Genomic DNA, 22684 nt, shown 5'->3' on the forward strand with positions numbered 1-22684 from the left:
AACTTCAATATGGTGTTTGAAGTTCAGATTACTGTCCAACCAAAAGCCCAGATATTTGTAGTTATCGACAAACTCAACAGAGACGGTGTCAGAGGCAAGAGGACGCTGACTTGGGAGCAAAGAGCATTGCTTTGGTTTTCTTACTGTTCAGTATAGTATAGTATTCGTTTATTTGTCCCCGAGGGAAAATGGGTTGCAGTACATCACAAAGGCATTTAAAAAGATACGATACGTCACTGACAACAACATAGACACAGATTAAAACAAACAGACATAAGAAAACCAGATATCGGCAGACATGACAAGCGGCCTATAGGCCCTCATTTGCGAAATAGGGGGGACAGGGCCAGACCAGCTGGGTAAACAGGGCGTCCTAGCCATCATTGATTCAGGAGTTTGATGGCTTGTGGGACTTTTTTAACAGAGGGGGACGATATCTCCGCCCGGATGGCAACAGTTCAAAGTAAGAGGCAAGAGGGTGTCTCAGGTCACTCACAATATTGTGTGCCAATTTTAAAACTCTGTCCTTGTATAAGCTTTCTATATTAGCAAATGAGATTCCTGTCAATTTACTGGACACTGTTACGGCCCTCCGACCTCCGTTCAATAGCAGTTTGGAATCAAGAAGCGCATGCTGCAGCGTGATAAAGTCAGATCTTTAATTGGAAACGGCCATATCCAGAGAAGGAGCACATGAATATACAATAGTGTCATCAGCATACATATGATAGGTAGAAAATTGAATCTGATTACAAATATTGTTTACATATAATAAAAAGAGCAAGGGCCCCAAAATAGAGCCCTGTGGAACTCCCTTCTCCAAGGTGACAGGCTCAGAGACAGTACTACCCAACCAGACGCATTGAGTACGGTCGGTTAGATAACTCTGAAACCAGCAAATGGCGTGATGACCGAAATGAGACACCTACATAGCATTAGACAGAACGATCTACAGAGTCAAATGCTTTGGCTTGGTCAATAAACAATGCAACACAAACATGTTTTTTATCCAAAGCAGCCTTAATATCGTCTAAGACTTTCAGACTGGCAGTCTCAGTACTGTGCTTTGATCTGAATCCAGATTGCATAGGGTTAAGGATGTTGTGTGAATTTAAAAAAAGTGTGTGTGTGTGTGTGTGTGTGTGTGTGTGTGTGTGTGTGTGTGTGTGTGTGTGTGTGTGTGTGGCCTAGCATTACTATACTTGTGGGGACCTAAATCTGTTTACACAGTCACGTGTGGGGACTCGCCTCCCTTATGGGGACAAATTGGAGGTCCCCATGAGGGGAATCATTAATTTTAGGTTGAAGACTTGGTTAGGGTTAGGGTTAGGGTTAGGCATGTGTTGGTTATGGTTAAGATTAGGATAAGTCTCCAGGAAATGCATGTAAGTCAATGTAATGTCCCCTGAAGTGATGTATACATGGTGTGTGTGTGTGTGTGTGTGTGTGTGTGTGTGTGTGTGTGTGTGTGTGTGTGTGTGTGTGTTTGTCATTATTACATTGTGTGGCCATGCATCAGACAGCCCAGTCACGCCGTGGGGTCCAATTTTTTTGTGGGGTCCAAAACCCTGGACCCCACAAATTTTACCTCATATTCATTATAATTAAGGTCAGAACTATGCCCTGTGAAGTTTTCAGGGTTGTCCCCAAAAATCACTTTTACCGACTTAGTGTGTATAAGTGTGCTAACAGGAGGTAACTCAGTATCAGCCACTACTGGCCAAGGCAGGTACTGCATCCCACACACACATTCCATTCTCCACACACACTTTGCTGAACTGCGCATGTGCAAGCAGCCATCTTCCAACATATTGAGCTGTTTGATTAGCTGGTAGCACTTAGCTCCTTAGCTTAGTGTCTTTAATGAAATACAGAATTAAAAACACAAATATATACATTTTTGGTGAGTTTGACTTGTGTTGTCACAATAACAAGCAATGAATCATTAATCATTAATTATGTAAATAACAAATATAAAAAGATTTGAGAGATTACAGACTACAGCTGTTGTTAGCATAAATGCTAACTTAACATTGAAAATGCCATAGACAAGCTAAACGTTAGCATACATGCTAACTTTACATTGAAATCGGCTTAGACAAGCTAACCGTTAGCATAAATGCTAACTTAACATTGAAAACGCCATAGACAAGCTAAACATTTGCAAAATGCTAAAATATTATGTTCTAAGAGTGCTCAGATCTTGTGCTTGAGTAAAAGATTACTCAGATATTGCACTTGTCACCTTTTTCATACCTGATGAGTTTACATCCCTGTATATATATATATATAAAATACAAATAAAAATGTTCTTAATATTAGCCTTGTTTTAATGGTCAGATTGGGTCACCTTGATTTAATATTGGGACATTCCTGGTGGGCGGAGACAGGAATTCTCATTGTGATAGCATGACCACCCTTACAGGATGTGCTGACTCTTTAAAACAAGCGCTCCATATGAGGACAGAACCACGTGAATTTCGTTTTGCACTTCACTGGCAGTGGGATCGTAGCTAAAAAGGTGAGTTATTATTTTAAAGGCACATATGTTACTGAACATTAACCAGGTAGCTTACATTCAGACTATGAAAATGTGTTTGCATGCTTTAAAATGTAGCAATCAACATGAAGTAACTCAGTAAAAAACAGTTATAGCAACAGGTTTTGTATATTAATAATTTCACTTTGGAGAGATTGCTACCTCATGTTAGCAGGCTAGCTAACGTTAGCTAACGTTGCTAGCATTGAAACACCTGCTTAGTCTGCTTCAATCTAGGGCTGCTCAATTAATCGTATTTTAATCGCAATTACGATTATGGCTTGCAACGATTACGAAAACAATGTAATTGAAATAAAACGATTATATTTTTATTTATTTTTTTGGAAATTATTTTTTTATTGGTTTTTCAGTTGAATTGTAATTACAGTTCAGGGTAATCAACTGTTAGAACATACTGTTCACATTTTTTTTCTCCAATAAATTGATGTTTTCAAGGTAAATGGATAATCGTTTTTAATAATGGTGATATCAATTATTGACCCAAATAATCGAGATTATGATTTTTGCCATAATCGAGCAGCCCTACTTCAATCCATCAACTAGATGTAATTGTCTAATACTTAAAGTATTTGAATGAATTGCAATAATTATGGTGGTGTCTGGTCACATTAACGCTTCATTGTTTTTGATTATAGGATACACTATGGCGGGACTGAGACGCAGGAAACCCCCCCTCAAGGATGCGATCGAACATGCAAGCGAGGCAGTTGACAAGACTGCAAAATTGGAAGTGATGTACATCAACTCTTTTAAAGGTATGTCTTTTTGTCATCAGTACAATTTGTGTTTTTATGTTCAAAGTTTTATCAGATCCTACAACCTTACTAGTACTTAGAGTTCATTGATTAAAGTACTGTTGCATTAATTGCATCCTCATACTATTGAGAGATGTTGTATTGAAGGGTGGGAAAGCTGAATTGTTTGCCTGGTCTAGTGTGCCAGGATAATGTATAAACCAAACCAGAGCTAATAACTATTATTACTATAAATATAAAACTCTAGTTTTGGTGGATTTTAATAAAAAACCATGGCAAGAAGATGAATAACTGTACATTTAATCATTTTAATAATAACCTGTAATTGGGATAGGTCGAGGGGTCTTTGCCACTTCTCATTTCCAAAAAGGAGACTTTGTGGTGGAGTACAGAGGGGAATTAATACATTCTGAAGAATCACAAAAGAGGAGGAGGATATATCATGTCAGCTGTGCTGTCTTTATGTTTGACTTCTACTGGCAAGAAAGAACATGGTGGTAAGTCCTAAATACAATTTTACATATTTGAAATTGAGTTGCAAGTTGTTATTTTATGAACATAAAACGTGGTTTATTTTTATTTATTAAGTGTTGATGCTGCACAAGAAGATTCCAGTCTAGGAAGATTAGTCAATGATGACCACAAACATCCAAACTGCAAAATGAAGAAGGTCATGGCAGAGAACAAGCCACACCTCTGTCTCTTTGCTCTTCGAGACATTAATCCTGGAGAAGAGATAATATACGATTACGGAGGAACTGATTGGCCTTGGAGAAAACAGGTTTGAAAAATATATTTGCAAAATTTCAAGTAGATTTGACAACGATTTATTTTCTTATGGGTGTGTTAGTAAATATTAGATTAGGAGTTATTCTCTTTCCTCGCATTTAGACTAACAGTTGTTTCTACCTTCTAATTTTTGGATCAGGTAAATGCACCGTCTTATCAATAATAATGTTGAATTATTCTTCAGGTTGGAGAGCCAGCTACTGCCATCGAGTCTTCTGAGGCTGAGATCCCCAGTACGAGTGAGCCAGCTCCTCAGAGATCTTCAATCTCCGACACACAGGTATGTCTTCAATGGATTTTCCCCTTGACTACATTTCCCTAATAATTCAGTATTTACAAATGTCCTGCTTTATTGATATTTGGTATTGGCATTTGATGGTTCAATTGGCTTTTCTGTAGATCAGTGTATCTCTGAATGTGTGCTGCTGAACACAGTCAGGTTTTTGTGATTAAATGGGGTCCAGTCAGAGGGACTAAAGCAGAGTAGTTTCACACACACATGTCAGGGGTCCTGTTGTTGTGGGGTCCACGTTACTGTGTTACTATCACCACATTCAACTACACTTCTTTTGGTTTTTCTGACCATAAACTTGGTGAAGCATCATGTTTGACATGTGTGCTCTAACGTTAGCTCAGTTTGCTTTGTACCATTCATACCAGCTGTTGGTGAGAGGTCAATTCATGCTCCCAGACTCCACCTACACCTCTTTTTAACTGTTTGAGTTACATGAGGCAACATATTTATAGCAGATACCAGAGCCAACCTAACATATCATATTAAAAACGATTATGAGTCACATAAACATTATCCAATACCTCCTTACTCATTGTGTGTAGGTTTTCTGTTCACGTTTAGTGTTGTTGCATTGAAACAATATATTAATAATGTTGAATTATTCTTCAGGTTGGAGAGCCAGCTACTGCCATCGAGTCTTCTGAGGCTGAGATCCCCAGTACGAGTGAGCCAGCTCCTCAGAGATCTTCAATCTCCGACACACAGGTATGTCTTCAATGGATTTTCCCCTTGACTACATTTCCCTAATAATTCAGTATTTACAAATGTCCTGCTTTATTGATATTTGGTATTGGCATTTGATGGTTCAATTGGCTTTTCTGTAGATCAGTGTATCTCTGAATGTGTGCTGCTGAACACAGTCAGGTTTTTGTGATTAAATGGGGTCCAGTCAGAGGGACTTAAAGCAGAGTAGTTTCACACACACATGTCAGGGGTCCTGTTGTTGTGGGGTCCACGTTACTGTGTTACTATCACCACATTCAACTACACTTCTTTTGGTTTTTCTGACCATAAACTTGGGGAAGCATCATGTTTGACATGTGTGCTCTAACGTTAGCTCAGTTTGCTTTGTACCATTCATACCAGCTGTTGGTGAGAGGTCAATTCATGCTCCCAGACTCCACCTACACCTCTTTTTAACTGTTTGAGTTACATGAGGCAACATATTTATAGCAGATACCAGAGCCAACCTAACATATCATATTAAAAACGATTATGAGTCACATAAACATTATCCAATACCTCCTTACTCATTGTGTGTAGGTTTTCTGTTCACGTTTAGTGTTGTTGCATTGAAACAATATATTAATAATGTTGAATTATTCTTCAGGTTGGAGAGCCAGCTACTGCCATCGAGTCTTCTGAGGCTGAGATCCCCAGTACGAGTGAGCCAGCTCCTCAGAGATCTTCAATCTCCGACACACAGGTATGTCTTCAATGGATTTTCCCCTTGACTACATTTCCCTAATAATTCAGTATTTACAAATGTCCTGCTTTATTGATATTTGGTATTGGCATTTGATGGTTCAATTGGCTTTTCTGTAGATCAGTGTATCTCTGAATGTGTGCTGCTGAACACAGTCAGGTTTTTGTGATTAAATGGGGTCCAGTCAGAGGGACTATAGCAGAGTAGTTTCACACACACATGTCAGGGGTCCTGTTGTTGTGGGGTCCACGTTACTGTGTTACTATCACCACATTCAACTACACTTCTTTTGGTTTTTCTGACCATAAACTTGGTGAAGCATCATGTTTGACATGTGTGCTCTAACGTTAGCTCAGTTTGCTTTGTACCATTCATACCAGCTGTTGGTGAGAGGTCAATTCATGCTCCCAGACTCCACCTACACCTCTTTTTAACTGTTTGAGTTACATGAGGCAACATATTTATAGCAGATACCAGAGCCAACCTAACATATCATATTAAAAACGATTATGAGTCACATAAACATTATCCAATACCTCCTTACTCATTGTGTGTAGGTTTTCTGTTCACGTTTAGTGTTGTTGCATTGAAACAATATATTAATAATGTTGAATTATTCTTCAGGTTGGAGAGCCAGCTACTGCCATCGAGTCTTCTGAGGCTGAGATCCCCAGTACGAGTGAGCCAGCTCCTCAGAGATCTTCAATCTCCGACACACAGGTATGTCTTCAATGGATTTTCCCCTTGACTACATTTCCCTAATAATTCAGTATTTACAAATGTCCTGCTTTATTGATATTTGGTATTGGCATTTGATGGTTCAATTGGCTTTTCTGTAGATCAGTGTATCTCTGAATGTGTGCTGCTGAACACAGTCAGGTTTTTGTGATTAAATGGGGTCCAGTCAGAGGGACTTATAGCAGAGTAGTTTCACACACACATGTCAGGGGTCCTGTTGTTGTGGGGTCCACGTTACTGTGTTACTATCACCACATTCAACTACACTTCTTTTGGTTTTTCTGACCATAAACTTGGTGAAGCATCATGTTTGACATGTGTGCTCTAACGTTAGCTCAGTTTGCTTTGTACCATTCATACCAGCTGTTGGTGAGAGGTCAATTCATGCTCCCAGACTCCACCTACACCTCTTTTTAACTGTTTGAGTTACATGAGGCAACATATTTATAGCAGATACCAGAGCCAACCTAACATATCATATTAAAAACGATTATGAGTCACATAAACATTATCCAATACCTCCTTACTCATTGTGTGTAGGTTTTCTGTTCACGTTTAGTGTTGTTGCATTGAAACAATATATTAATAATGTTGAATTATTCTTCAGGTTGGAGAGCCAGCTACTGCCATCGAGTCTTCTGAGGCTGAGATCCCCAGTACGAGTGAGCCAGCTCCTCAGAGATCTTCAATCTCCGACACACAGGTATGTCTTCAATGGATTTTCCCCTTGACTACATTTCCCTAATAATTCAGTATTTACAAATGTCCTGCTTTATTGATATTTGGTATTGGCATTTGATGGTTCAATTGGCTTTTCTGTAGATCAGTGTATCTCTGAATGTGTGCTGCTGAACACAGTCAGGTTTTTGTGATTAAATGGGGTCCAGTCAGAGGGACTATAGCAGAGTAGTTTCACACACACATGTCAGGGGTCCTGTTGTTGTGGGGTCCACGTTACTGTGTTACTATCACCACATTCAACTACACTTCTTTTGGTTTTTCTGACCATAAACTTGGTGAAGCATCATGTTTGACATGTGTGCTCTAACGTTAGCTCAGTTTGCTTTGTACCATTCATACCAGCTGTTGGTGAGAGGTCAATTCATGCTCCCAGACTCCACCTACACCTCTTTTTAACTGTTTGAGTTACATGAGGCAACATATTTATAGCAGATACCAGAGCCAACCTAACATATCATATTAAAAACGATTATGAGTCACATAAACATTATCCAATACCTCCTTACTCATTGTGTGTAGGTTTTCTGTTCACGTTTAGTGTTGTTGCATTGAAACAATATATTAATAATGTTGAATTATTCTTCAGGTTGGAGAGCCAGCTACTGCCATCGAGTCTTCTGAGGCTGAGATCCCCAGTACGAGTGAGCCAGCTCCTCAGAGATCTTCAATCTCCGACACACAGGTATGTCTTCAATGGATTTTCCCCTTGACTACATTTCCCTAATAATTCAGTATTTACAAATGTCCTGCTTTATTGATATTTGGTATTGGCATTTGATGGTTCAATTGGCTTTTCTGTAGATCAGTGTATCTCTGAATGTGTGCTGCTGAACACAGTCAGGTTTTTGTGATTAAATGGGGTCCAGTCAGAGGGCTTATAGCAGAGTAGTTTCACACACACATGTCAGGGGTCCTGTTGTTGTGGGGTCCACGTTACTGTGTTACTATCACCACATTCAACTACACTTCTTTTGGTTTTTCTGACCATAAACTTGGTGAAGCATCATGTTTGACATGTGTGCTCTAACGTTAGCTCAGTTTGCTTTGTACCATTCATACCAGCTGTTGGTGAGAGGTCAATTCATGCTCCCAGACTCCACCTACACCTCTTTTTAACTGTTTGAGTTACATGAGGCAACATATTTATAGCAGATACCAGAGCCAACCTAACATATCATATTAAAAACGATTATGAGTCACATAAACATTATCCAATACCTCCTTACTCATTGTGTGTAGGTTTTCTGTTCACGTTTAGTGTTGTTGCATTGAAACAATATATTAATAATGTTGAATTATTCTTCAGGTTGGAGAGCCAGCTACTGCCATCGAGTCTTCTGAGGCTGAGATCCCCAGTACGAGTGAGCCAGCTCCTCAGAGATCTTCAATCTCCGACACACAGGTATGTCTTCAATGGATTTTCCCCTTGACTACATTTCCCTAATAATTCAGTATTTACAAATGTCCTGCTTTATTGATATTTGGTATTGGCATTTGATGGTTCAATTGGCTTTTCTGTAGATCAGTGTATCTCTGAATGTGTGCTGCTGAACACAGTCAGGTTTTTGTGATTAAATGGGGTCCAGTCAGAGGGCTTATAGCAGAGTAGTTTCACACACACATGTCAGGGGTCCTGTTGTTGTGGGGTCCACGTTACTGTGTTACTATCACCACATTCAACTACACTTCTTTTGGTTTTTCTGACCATAAACTTGGTGAAGCATCATGTTTGACATGTGTGCTCTAACGTTAGCTCAGTTTGCTTTGTACCATTCATACCAGCTGTTGGTGAGAGGTCAATTCATGCTCCCAGACTCCACCTACACCTCTTTTTAACTGTTTGAGTTACATGAGGCAACATATTTATAGCAGATACCAGAGCCAACTTAACATATCATATTAAAAACGATTATGAGTCACATAAACATTATCCAATACCTCCTTACTCATTGTGTGTAGGTTTTCTGTTCACGTTTAGTGTTGTTGCATTGAAACAATATATTAATAATGTTGAATTATTCTTCAGGTTGGAGAGCCAGCTACTGCCATCGAGTCTTCTGAGGCTGAGATCCCCAGTACGAGTGAGCCAGCTCCTCAGAGATCTTCAATCTCCGACACACAGGTATGTCTTCAATGGATTTTCCCCTTGACTACATTTCCCTAATAATTCAGTATTTACAAATGTCCTGCTTTATTGATATTTGGTATTGGCATTTGATGGTTCAATTGGCTTTTCTGTAGATCAGTGTATCTCTGAATGTGTGCTGCTGAACACAGTCAGGTTTTTGTGATTAAATGGGGTCCAGTCAGAGGGACTAAAGCAGAGTAGTTTCACACACACATGTCAGGGGTCCTGTTGTTGTGGGGTCCACGTTACTGTGTTACTATCACCACATTCAACTACACTTCTTTTGGTTTTTCTGACCATAAACTTGGGGAAGCATCATGTTTGACATGTGTGCTCTAACGTTAGCTCAGTTTGCTTTGTACCATTCATACCAGCTGTTGGTGAGAGGTCAATTCATGCTCCCAGACTCCACCTACACCTCTTTTTAACTGTTTGAGTTACATGAGGCAACATATTTATAGCAGATACCAGAGCCAACCTAACATATCATATTAAAAACGATTATGAGTCACATAAACATTATCCAATACCTCCTTACTCATTGTGTGTAGGTTTTCTGTTCACGTTTAGTGTTGTTGCATTGAAACAATATATTAATAATGTTGAATTATTCTTCAGGTTGGAGAGCCAGCTACTGCCATCGAGTCTTCTGAGGCTGAGATCCCCAGTACGAGTGAGCCAGCTCCTCAGAGATCTTCAATCTCCGACACACAGGTATGTCTTCAATGGATTTTCCCCTTGACTACATTTCCCTAATAATTCAGTATTTACAAATGTCCTGCTTTATTGATATTTGGTATTGGCATTTGATGGTTCAATTGGCTTTTCTGTAGATCAGTGTATCTCTGAATGTGTGCTGCTGAACACAGTCAGGTTTTTGTGATTAAATGGGGTCCAGTCAGAGGGCTTATAGCAGAGTAGTTTCACACACACATGTCAGGGGTCCTGTTGTTGTGGGGTCCATGGTAATTGGATGATAAAGTAAACATTTAAAAGAAAGATAATTTAATATTTATCTGTAATTCATTTTTTAGTCCTAATAAATCATTGAAATGTTTTTCATACGTTTTTAAATCAAGACATTTAAATGTTTTTTTTAAATGTATACTTATATTAACAATGTCAGCCGTTACTCTTTCCATATGATTATAAGTTAATTAATTTGAAAAAGCACTTCAACATTTGAATAATTTATTTTTTATATTTCATTCACTGTTATAGATTCAGCCAGAAGCTAAAGTAATGGCTTTGCTCTATATTGACACAAATCTAATGTCACGTTGCTCAATGAAATGGTACATGTTATGAAAGAAATATCAAACGTTTTCAGTTTTCTTAATGCTAGTTCATATACATACATCAATGTTTGCGTGTTATGTTAGCATATTCTTTACTATGTTTTCTTTTCTTTAGCATTTAGGTGAAACAGAGTCCTATCTTTTAAAGAAAAAATATGGGATGATGGTTTCCCTTGTAAACTACACAGATTCAGACGAATCTCAGAGTCCGTCCCGAATTGCCATCCATGACGATAGCTCTCAGGTATTGTCATACATTCAGTTTTTCGTGTATTCATGTATTATGTATCATATATATTTCTATTGATTTATTGGTACAAATGCCAACTACATACATTTATTTTGGACACTCCAGGCATGGAGTCCAGGTACTGACATTGAACTCAAAGAAGACAAAGATATTTTCCCAATGCTGAGGAGGACTAAAAGCATACAGGTAAGCAACATTTATGTAGAGATGATCAATGTACTAATCCTTATATGTTGTTACTGGTGGTTTCAATACATTGTAATTTAAAGTCTGAATAGCAATTGTTTAATAGGTGAAGTAATTTATAATTTCTTTTCTTAAGATGACCAGCCAGATTGAGTTTGATTCAGATGAGCTCTTTGACCCCAGCTCAGCGGACAGTGGAGAGGAATATATTCCTAAAACGAGTGAAGACTCTTCTGGTACAGACACAAGCGAAGTTATTGACATAGTCCACAAAAAAGACAGCATGCTTGGACGCCAATACTTTCAAAAGCTGTCTCACATCAGTGATGAATGTCTCTTACCAACCCAAGTGAACAGTAGTTCTTCACAGCAGGTGCCCAAGAGAGGACGCTCCCCCTCAAGAAGAGATAGCAATTCCATTATTAAACGCAAAAGACAATGTTTAGGCAGTGGATCCTGTCCCACAACACGAACCATAGGGGGTAAATCGTTAAAACAGAGTATAGTTGGCGACACTGGATCCGTATCTGAAAACTCGACACATGAAGTTGAACCAAATCTTCCTGATGGGGCCTCTTCCCTTCTTACAGAAAACAAAGTAGCTGAAGGTTCACGTTCACCTTGCATACCTGCCGTTTGTAAAAAGGAGGATGGGTCAAGAATGTACAACAAAAAGCAATATTGTTTGTACTGTAAGATAGGAGTTGGAAAAATAGCAAGGCATTTGGAGCGTGCGCATCACAATAAGCCTGACGTTGCACAGGCTTTGTCCTTCCCAAAAGGTTCTAAAGAAAGAAGAATGCATTTGGAACATTTAAGAAACAGAGGCAACTTCGCCCACAATGTTGAGGTATTAAATGCTGGCGTTGGAAATCTTGTTTCTCGCAAGCAACCCAAACAGGACTCTCAAGCACAGAATTTCCTCCATTGTGTTTATTGTCAAGGATTGTTCAACAAGAAACTCCTTTGGCGGCACATGAAGATCTGCAAGTTCAAACCCGATGTTCCACAAAAACCTGGCAAAACCCGTGCCCAGGCCCTGTCTGCATTTGCAGTACCTCCACCACCTGGCGTCAAGATAGAGTTTTGGAAGCTGTTAAACAACATGGTTCAAGATGATGTTTACATTGCTGTCAAATCTGATGTATGTATCATGGAGTATGGTGAGCACCTGTATAACAGGCTTGGATATGATGTTGGCAAGCATGAATACATACGGCAGAAACTGAGGGAGCTTGGAAGGCTTCTGGTATGTTCGAGGAAAACTACTCCCTTAAAGACTATTCAAGACCATGTCAAACCCATCAATTTCTTGTATGTTGTGCAAGCAGTCAAACATGTGGCAGGCTTCGACAGTGAAACCAATACATACAAGTGCCCAAGTCTTGCCCTTAAAATTGGACATAGCTTGAAAAAGATGTCAATGCTTGTTGAAAGCCGTGCAAACGTACAGAGCAACTACTCAGCAGCTAAAGATGCTCGTACGTTCCGCAGAGTATATGAAACCCGATGGAATGAACTGATTTCTGCCGCATCACTGAGAACCCTTCAGGAATCCAAGTGGAATGCTCCTCAGTTGCTTCCATTTACAAAAGATGTCCAGACTCTCCATTCTTATTTAGATGTGCAACAACAAGAAGTTCACATTAAATTGTCTGCAGATAAATCTCCCCAGACATGGTCACAGTTAGCAAAGGTCACTTTGACACAAGTCATTTTGTTTAACCGACGTAGAGCAGGGGAAGTTTCAAAAATGCCCCTATCTGCATATTTGTCTCAAAATCCATCACATCCTCAGGAAGATGTAAATATTGCCCTGTCAGAACTAGAAAAGAAACTATGTAAATACTTCAGGAGGATAGAGATAAGAGGAAAGAGGGGAAGAAAGGTCCCTGTGCTTTTGACCCCAGCAATGCAGCAAGCACTGGATCTGCTCGTCGGCACACGGCAGGAATGTGGGGTTCCTAAGGAGAACATTTACTTGTTTGCGAGACCATCTGCTTTCACCTGCTACCGCGGTTCTGATTGCCTTCGATACTTTGCCAAGGCCTGTGGTGCAAAGAATCCTGAAAGTCTCACCTCTACAAAACTACGCAAGCAAACTGGAACTCTGTCTCAGGTTCTTAACCTCACCAATACAGAGCTGGATCTGTTGGCAGATTTTCTCGGCCATGACATAAGAGTGCATCGGCAATTCTACAGACTTCCTGAGGGCACCCTTCAGCTTGCTAAGATCAGCAAACTTCTCATGGCCTTGGAGCAAGGACGCCTGGCAGAATTCCAGGGCAAGACCCTGGATGACATCAGCATTGATCCTGAGGGTAAAATCTTTTTTTACATGTTCATACATGAAATACCATTTCTGTTTCCAAAGTAATTGTACTTGTATATAAAAACATATTTTTCTAGGGCATTATTGGAGCATGTCAGACTACATTTAAGTGCATTGTGCTTTTACTAATTAATTCTTCATTCTCCTTCCTCTAACCCCAAACTTACAGAGAATGTGCACATGGACAGCGACAATGAGACAGCGTGTGAGTCAGACTCACAAGGTAAATATTATTTTTAAGTGGGACCATGCTATGTCCCATTCAAGTTTGTGGGATATGATCCTGATCTTTAGTACTGTACCATTTTGTATCAGCTGTATCGGCAAGTCAGATTGTTGTAATTACCATAATTTTGATTAGATTTTTGAGCTACTTCATAAAAATACATTAAATATTGCGTCATAAATACAAAATTGTAAGACTTAAATTACTGATGTGATATGAATGAAAGATTACTTTGATATTACAAACCAGTTCACACTGTAGAGCTCAGCTGTAAATAAAAGCAGCGTAGAAATACAAGTTTGTTTGGATAGACAAAAGGAGGGAGAACACAGTAAAGAAAGGATCAGATTTAGTTTTTAGCCATTATACACCCATTAAAAAAAGCCGGATCAAATCTTCGAGTTTTAGCTCGGGATATATCTAATTTTCTTGCAACACCTAATTGATTATTTTGTATATCTGGTTTTCAGAGGGTCAAGTCACATCCACTCAGATGGAGAATAAAACATCAATGAGAGATGGGAGCAATACAGATGAAGCATCGCAACAGGGCCCTATGACACCTCCACCAGCCGCTCAACCACAGACCGAGAGAAGGCAAAAAGGTCAACTTTTTAGACCATACTTTGTTACTGAATGCTCTTCCATGGTTGATGTAATGTTTCATGGTTCTACACTGACATATTTTAGATCTGCTTGTGTATAATGTTAACTCTTTTGAATATATAACATTACATTTGCATCTTCTATTTGCTCTCTTGCATTTTCAGTTACTGGTTAGCAATTTTTCTTTGTTTCAATCCAATGTAAAGGGGTTATTTCAAACGCATTAGAAAATGTATACCTAGTTTACCACCAGGATTATGCAGTAGTTTTGGTACGTTCATGTGTGAGGTTTTGAGATATTCTCCTCTGAAACTTCTGCCACCATGCCCTTTATATCTAAGGTCAATGGAATCAGAATTATTGCTGACATTCTGGGAGAATGTCGTAAAACTACTTAATGTGTATTATTATTTATTATTATGTTTTGTACCAATCAATATTGATTTATTACAGAATCTAAAATGGAGACAGACATATATGAATAACAACAAGTAGCATAATATGTAAATAAATTCTATCAACTTTTTCTCTCAAATAACTTTTCCATAGCAGTTCCAGAAAAACACAAAATAATGTATTTGTCATTTTTATACAGGTCGGCAGCCTTTCAAGAAAAAGCTGTGGGAAAAGACGGAGATCCAAGCTGTTGAGAAGCACCTGATGTCTTTCATTAACACATGTCGCGTTCCGCGGAAAAGCGACTGCGATAAGTGTCTTAAAATGGAAGGAGAAGCACTCAAACAAAGAAATTGGTTGGCCATAAAGTTTTATATAAAGAATCGGATCACAGCTCTCAAGAGCAAAATGTAAAGTGATCATTGATGTCTGTTGACACCATTACTTTTTTTTGTAAAGTGTAATGCTTGCAAAAGTTAAATGTTTGATGTAAGCCGCTATACAAATATATAGATCATACTTTATTTCTTCTTTCACCCCTCATTGATGTCCTCTTAATACCTCCTTTTCTTTTATCTGAATTATTCACAATTTCCTCTTCAACCTTATCTATTTGATCTTCTCTTACCTCTATGCTTTTTAAATCTCATCTCTTTTTTGTAATCTTCCTTTTATCTGAACTACCTTATCATCTCTTCTAGTTTCTCATATTATCTTGTTTTTTTCTTAACACAATTTAATCTTGTCCCTTTTCACACTTTCAATTTCCTCATTTCTTTCAATATCATCTGGAAATACATTATTATATATATATATTTATATATATAAATAATAATGTATTCTAATGTATTGTATGTAATAATTAAAAGTCTAATAACGACAATCTCCTTGTATTTACTGGAAAGCTCTATAATAACATTGTATTGCTTAAATGGAAATTACAATGACTATTTAAGCAGAATACCCATATAAGCATGACTTGTATGGCTCCAATAATTAACACTTAGAACACAAACCCCTCTTTATTTAAAAAGAAGGAAACTGATGCAAATTCAGTAAATGTACTGTGAGTCTCATTCACGAGTTCAGACATCCCTGTGTCACAGTGGTTAAATAGACTAATAAAAAGCATTACTATAATAGCTTAAATATTAATTAAAATGCTATCAGTACATTAGAATTCAATATAATTGTGTCACAACAGAAGCTACATGTTGACACTAAAGGTGAAAATCCTTCTGCATCATGATAGCCCTCACTTTGACAGTCAAAGGTGTTGCATTGTTACCTAAAGTAAGTTTAGTAATAGTGTGCTAAGTGGCCCCACTAATGTTTTAAACCAGACAGTGTATTTTTGGAGCCCACACATGACTAAAAGCCAGACAGTGTGTATATATGGACCCCTCCTGTAACTCTGTACCTGACAAGACCCCATGAAACGGGTTATAGTCCGGTCAGTGACCTCTACTTTCTCTGATTGATAATTTGAAGTGAAATCTTTGTTTGAGTCCACTTCAGGATTCTGCCTGATTTTTTACAGTGCTGTACAACCTTCAGAAAGGGTGGACCCCAAAAGGGATGGTCTGGTCAGGTACCCCCAGAATGTAATAAAGACAAGGGTGTGTGTGTGTGTGTGTGTGTGTGTGTGTGTGTGTGTGTGTGTGTGTGTGTGTGTGTGTGTGTGTGTGTGTGTGTGCGTGTGCGTGTGCGGGGCTCAAGTTTGAATATTCACCCATTTAGTTTCAGATTATTTATTTTTTTCTGAATCCAATTCATCTGATCAACAACAGGAATGTTGGACACCTACTTACTTTTGGGTTTTTAATATCTAAACCCTAAATATACAATATAATTTATTATTTCCATTGACTGCTTTAAATCCAGGCGGAAAACATACTTTTATTCCCTAGCGTTTGACTCCTTATCTCGCTGATAGTGTCTATGCCTTATTTTATGAAAGGTTGTTCTGTACTGCACTTTGGTCACATGGGTTGTTTTTTAATGTGCTTTATTAATACATGTGATTGATTGATTGATATAGAGATGATGTGTGTGAAGGTGCATTAGTTTAATCTAACTGACGGTGTGTTCAGGTGCTGCCGGGCCGCGGCTCTTCACCATCCATCAGATCGATGCCAGCCCCAACAACCTGCCCAAAGCCCACACCTGGTGAGCAGACATCCACCCTGACCTGCTGTGTTTCTACTAATGTCATTATTTCTTTCCTTAGAATAGTTTAGGAATTGTAAGGTGTCCTTGGTGCATCATCGATTTTATTATATTTTCGTTCCCTCTTTTTTCCCCAGTTTTAACCGGATTGACATTCCTCCATACGAGCTTTACGACAAACTGTACGACAAGCTGCTCACTGCCATCGAGGAGACGTGTGGCTTCGCTGTGGAGTAACAGATCCTCTCTGCAGGAGCTCAGAGACGACCGAGGATCCGCTGCGTCTTCACTATGTCTTTTTCTATCATTGAAAAGAATCTCTTCAGCTGCTAATAACTCAAGACTCTTTACTAACTCGTGGAACCTGCAAGAAGCTGCTGGCTCTTCCCTTTTTTATATTTTACAAACTGTACTCCATGTAGCAACGCTCCATCTTTCCAAGCAGAACACAAAGTCAGTCCTCCTTGAAATGACATTAACTACAAAGTGTGTTTGCTAGGGTTAATACAGAGGTGCAGGGATGATGTATTTCTGTTAAAAGACCCTGAAGGCAGCATCTCCCTGGTCCAATGGGTTCTCTCCATGTGATTTTGGATTGTTGCAGGAAATAATCTTAGTGTTTATGATGCTTACACGTTTAGTTCAGCAGGATAATCTCCACATATTAACTCCACTTTATGATCGCTGAAGTAAAAAGCTAACATTCGGCTATAAAGGAACTACAGCACGGTCACATGACTTCACGTGACCACCGCTAAGCTAAAGGTGGCTAATGTTGGGCTATAAAGGAACTACAGCACGGTCACATGACTTCACGTCACCACCGCTAAGCTAAAGGTGGCTAATGTTGGGCTATAAAGGCACTACAGCACGGTCACATGACTTCACGTCACCACCGCTAAGCTAAAGATGGCTAATGTTGGGCTATAAAGGAACTACAGCACGGTCACATGACTTCACGTGACCACCGCTAAGCTAAAGGCGGCTAATGTTGGGCTATAAAGGAACTACAGCACGGTCACATGACTTCACGTCACCACCGCTAAGCTAAAGGCGGCTAATGTTGGGCTATAAAGGAACTATAGCACGGTCACATGACTTCACGTCACCACCGCTAAGCTAAAGGCGGCTAATGTTGGGCTATAAAGGAACTACAGCACGGTCACATGACTTCACGTCAACACCGCTAAGCTAAAAGCGGCTAATGTTAGGCTATAAAGGAACTACAGCACGGTCACATGACTTCACGTCAACACCGCTAAGCTAAAGGCGGCTAATGTTGGGCTATAAGGAACTACAGCACGGTCACATGACTTCACGTCACCACCGCTAAGCTAAAGCGGCTAATGTTGGGCTATAAAGGAACTACAGCACGGTCACATGACTTCACGTCAACACTGCTAAGCTAAAGGCGGCTAATGTTGGGCTATAAAGGAACTACAGCACGGTCACATGACTTCACGTCAACACCGCTAAGCTAAAGGCGGCTAATGTTTGACATGATGACGTTTAATCGTCTCATTTAGACACTTGTTATCAACCGCTGTTTTAAAATGTACCAGTGGGGTATTTACTGATGTATTTTATGTCGTAGAACAAAACGTTAAAATCTCTTCAGCTTGTGTTAACTACAGAACTTATTTCAGGCTCACAACGAAAAACACATTCAGAAAACCATTGACTTCCAGACCAGGGAGTGCTAAAATGCTAACTAATATCCAGGTTTTAGGACTCATTCCTGCACCTCTCTATTGCCACGCCTTGACATACGACTGCTTTGTGGCCACTTCACATCAATCAAGAGCTCTAGCTAGCCACATTCTCAGGAGATGTCATTTGATTATACGAGAAGAAAACCCATCTGTCTTGATTTCCTGAATGTTACGGGGTTAAAAAGGTCTTTTAAATTCACCCACAGCATGTGTCCTTATGAGCTTTTGGTTGAAAGGGAACTGAGAGACATGAGTCCTGTTCTCTCTGTTCGCTAAACGATAAAACCAGTGATGTCTTTATTTCTAAAAAGAGGGATTGTTTTGTATTAAAAATGAAAGTCTTGAATGTTTTCAAAAAGATGCTGCCTGTCTAGCAATCTCTAATGACCGTGGACTGTTCTTAACATTTGCATACACTTAAAAAAATAATCGATGTATGTGGACATGTGTATGCAAAGTGAAGTGTCCTCTGATGGTGCTTTGTACAGTAACGAGATATTGTTCATATGTGTGGATCCGACGACCTGTAATTTATCTTTTAACTTAAGTAGGAAAAAAATGAAATTGCACACGAGCAGATCGATGTGTGTTTAACGAGACTTTTCTAACACATTTACAGTCCAGTGCACACGCTTTCTGTTCCGACACTACACGCAAAAACACGACCCGTTTTTATCAAGAGAGGCGCTTTGTTTTTTTAATAGCATGATCCACTAGCAGGACTATAACTCTCATAGCTGACTGATGCAATTTATGTTAACACTATCATTTTGTAAGAGTATTTTATTTTTGTGTGTGATCAGTTCTAATTAAACTTGCCTTTGTCTAAAATGTAAGGCCTTGTACGAAGATACTCGCTGTCCTTTTTCCATGTTTTTATTATGTTATAAAAAGCTTTTTCATCTGAATTATTGTTATTTAACACTTTGGTACAGTAGTTATTTAAAGAGGCCCTATTACGCTTATACGAGTAGAGGCACTACATACTGATATACACCTGAACATCAGCAGGAGAGGACTCTTTAAAGTAGAAGCACTACATACTGATATACACCTGAACATCAGCAGGAGAGGACTCTTTAAAGTAGAGACACTACATACTGATATACACCTGAACATCAGCAGGAGAGGACTCTTTAAAGTAGAGACACTACATACTGATATACACCTGAACATCAGCAGGAGAGGACTCTTTAAAGTAGAGACACTACATACTGATATACACCTGAACATCAGCAGGAGAGGACTCTTTAAAGTAGAAGCACTACATACTGATATACACCTGAACATCAGCAGGAGAGGACTCTTTAAAGTAGAGACACTACATACTGATATACACCTGAACATCAGCAGGAGAGGACTCTTTAAAGTAGAGACACTACATACTGATATACACCTGAACATCAGCAGGAGAGGACTCTTTAAAGTAGAAGCACTACATACTGATATACACCTGAACATCAGCAGGAGAGGACTCTTTAAAGTAGAGACACTACATACTGATATACACCTGAACATCAGCAGGAGAGGACTCTTTAAAGTAGAGACACTACATACTGATATACACCTGAACATCAGCAGGAGAGGACTCTTTAAAGTAGAGACACTACATACTGATATACACCTGAACATCAGCAGGAGAGGACTCTTTAAAGTATAGACACTACATACTGATATACACCTGAACATCAGCAGGAGAGGACTCTTTAAAGTAGAGACACTACATACTGATATACACCTGAACATCAGCAGGAGAGGACTCTTTAAAGTAGAGACACTACATACTGATATACACCTGAACATCAGCAGGAGAGGACTCTTTAAAGTAGAGACACTACATACTGATATACACCTGAACATCAGCAGGAGAGGACTCTTTAAAGTAGAAGCACTACATACTGATATACACCTGAACATCAGCAGGAGAGGACTCTTTAAAGTAGAGACACTACATACTGATATACACCTGAACATCAGCAGGAGAGGACTCTTTAAAGTAGAGACACTACATACTGATATACACCTGAACATCAGCAGGAGAGGACTCTTTAAAGTAGAGACACTACATACTGATATACACCTGAACATCAGCAGGAGAGGACTCTTTAAAGTAGAGACACTACATACTGATATACACCTGAACATCAGCAGGAGAGGACTCTTTAAAGTAGAGACACTACATACTGATATACACCTGAACATCAGCAGGAGAGGACTCTTTAAAGTAGAGACACTACATACTGATATACACCTGAACATCAGCAGGAGAGGACTCTTTAAAGTAGAGACACTACATACTGATATACACCTGAACATCAGCAGGAGAGGACTCTTTAAAGTAGAGACACTACATACTGATATACACCTGAACATCAGCAGGAGAGGACTCTTTAAAGTAGAGACACTACATACTGATATACACCTGAACATCAGCAGGAGAGGACTCTTTAAAGTAGAGACACTACATACTGATATACACCTGAACATCAGCAGGAGAGGACTCTTTAAAGTAGAGACACTACATACTGATATACACCTGAACATCAGCAGGAGAGGACTCTTTAAAGTAGAAGCACTACATACTGATATACACCTGAACATCAGCAGGAGAGGACTCTTTAAAGTAGAAGCACTACATACTGATATACACCTGAACATCAGCAGGAGAGGACTCTTTAAAGTAGAGCACTACATACTGATATACACCTGAACATCAGCAGGAGAGGACTCTTTAAAGTAGAAGCACTACATACTGATATACACCTGAACATCAGCAGGAGAGGACTCTTTAAAGTAGAAGCAGTACATACTGATATACACTTGAACATCAGCAGGAGAGGACTCTTTAAAGTAGAGACACTGATATACACCTGAACATCAGCAGGAGAGGACTCTTTAAAGTAGAGACACTACATACTGATATACACCTGAGTATCAGCAGGAGAGGACTCTTTAAAGTAGAGACACTGATATACACCTGAACATCAGCAGGAGAGGACTCTTTAAAGTAGAGACACTAAATACTGATATCAACTTGAAAATGACAAGTATAGGGCCCCTTTAAATTAGATTGGATTTTAATTAGTGATGATTAATGTGTTTATCATTTACATTCTGCTTCTAGTAAATGTGGAGCTGACTTCCAGTTATCTTAAATCACAGAAATACATTATAATTAATACGTTCATTTATATTTCTTATTCATAATCTGATTCTGTAAACAGATCAAATGTAGTGAAGTAAAGGGAATGATTCTTCCAATATGAAGTGGAGTAGAAGTATCAAGCCGTATACAATGGGAATACTCAGTTAAAGTACCTCAAAATGATACTGGAGTACAGTACTTGAGTACGGGGACACAGAGACTTTACATTTGAATGTCTCTGACCTCCCACTGATACCAGTCCGGATTAAAACGTCTGGCAGATTGGTCAAAATGGGGGGGGGAAGGGGAAAAGGACAATAGATAATGAAGCTGTTGGAAGATAGGTGTCAAGTACAATTTCTTTGTTTTGTCTCGTAATTATGCAACTGCAACTAACAGAAAGGTCTACGTCGGCACAAACTCACATATTCCCTGTGTATAGAAATACCTCTATCTCAATTTACTCTGCCTCAAGTAAAAGTCCTGCATTTAAAACCTCTTAAAACAAAGTATAAGCATCAATATATGATTAAAATACCCAAAGTTAAAGCACTATTATTGATGCATTAATGTGTTTATGCTGCAGCTGGTGACAGTGGAGCTCATTGGAAATACTTTTCGAGGTAAATTGAGTTTGGTGACAGTTGTTGAAAAATAATGAAAGATATAATAATAGGAATAAAAAAGTAAGGTCATTTATAATAAGATATTATATTCATATAAGATATACAACATGTCAAATAAAAGATAAAAATAAAAGAATTACATGTTGAATGCCAGCAAAAATACTGCTAGGTAGCCTAATCTGTGTTATATATGTTATCAATTATTAGATATTTAAATGGTTAATTCCAATCTCCAAAGCCACTGTAGTAAAGTAATTTAGTAAATGTACCTAGTTACATTAAACCAGTGGTCAAAGCTAAGAAAAT

General features: G+C 38.9%; 2 protein-coding genes across 3 annotated transcripts in view; both read left to right on the forward strand.

The window, feature by feature from the left end:
- The window catches only part of LOC117563185 (E3 ubiquitin-protein ligase SMURF2), a 142728-nt gene extending 125015 nt beyond the window's left edge, over positions 1 to 17713 (forward strand). Inside the window, exons 18-19 of the mRNA XM_034241373.1 lie at positions 16820 to 16895; positions 17033 to 17713. Coding sequence (XP_034097264.1) covers positions 16820 to 16895; positions 17033 to 17132 — 176 coding nt within the window. The 3' untranslated portion in view covers positions 17133 to 17713. The remainder of the gene's footprint in view (positions 1 to 16819; positions 16896 to 17032) is intronic.
- On the forward strand, positions 1448 to 16419 carry LOC117563183. 2 transcript variants are annotated; one of them, XM_034241370.1, is made up of 19 exons: positions 1448 to 2521; positions 3196 to 3315; positions 3650 to 3812; positions 3904 to 4096; positions 4289 to 4384; positions 5009 to 5104; positions 5730 to 5825; positions 6450 to 6545; positions 7171 to 7266; positions 7891 to 7986; positions 8611 to 8706; positions 9331 to 9426; positions 10051 to 10146; positions 10846 to 10974; positions 11086 to 11166; positions 11303 to 13487; positions 13668 to 13721; positions 14195 to 14329; positions 14926 to 16419. In XM_034241370.1, the coding sequence occupies exons 2-19, from the start codon at positions 3204 to 3206 to the stop codon at positions 15138 to 15140; spliced, it is 4131 nt and encodes a 1376-aa protein (XP_034097261.1). In that variant the 5' UTR covers positions 1448 to 2521; positions 3196 to 3203; the 3' UTR covers positions 15141 to 16419. The 2 variants fall into 2 exon arrangements, with proteins under 2 accessions (XP_034097261.1, XP_034097259.1); XM_034241368.1 differs by lacking the exon at positions 1448 to 2521 and having other exon boundaries at positions 3106 to 3315.
- Positions 17714 to 22684: the final 4971 nt, after the last annotated feature.

Source organism: Gymnodraco acuticeps, unplaced genomic scaffold (genome assembly GCF_902827175.1).
Source record: "Gymnodraco acuticeps unplaced genomic scaffold, fGymAcu1.1, whole genome shotgun sequence".
NCBI classification, from domain to species: domain Eukaryota; kingdom Metazoa; phylum Chordata; class Actinopteri; order Perciformes; family Bathydraconidae; genus Gymnodraco; species Gymnodraco acuticeps.

Bases quoted from the DNA above. Each gene is read 5' to 3' on its own strand.
- LOC117563183 (XM_034241368.1), top strand. From the start codon at position 3,150: ATGGTGGTGTCTGGTCACATTAACGCTTCATTGTTTTTGATTATAGGA. The intron at 7,267-7,890 runs GTATGTCTTCAA...ATTATTCTTCAG, and splicing joins CTTCAATCTCCGACACACAG to GTTGGAGAGCCAGCTACTGC. The intron at 13,488-13,667 runs GTAAAATCTTTT...CCAAACTTACAG, and splicing joins CATCAGCATTGATCCTGAGG to AGAATGTGCACATGGACAGC.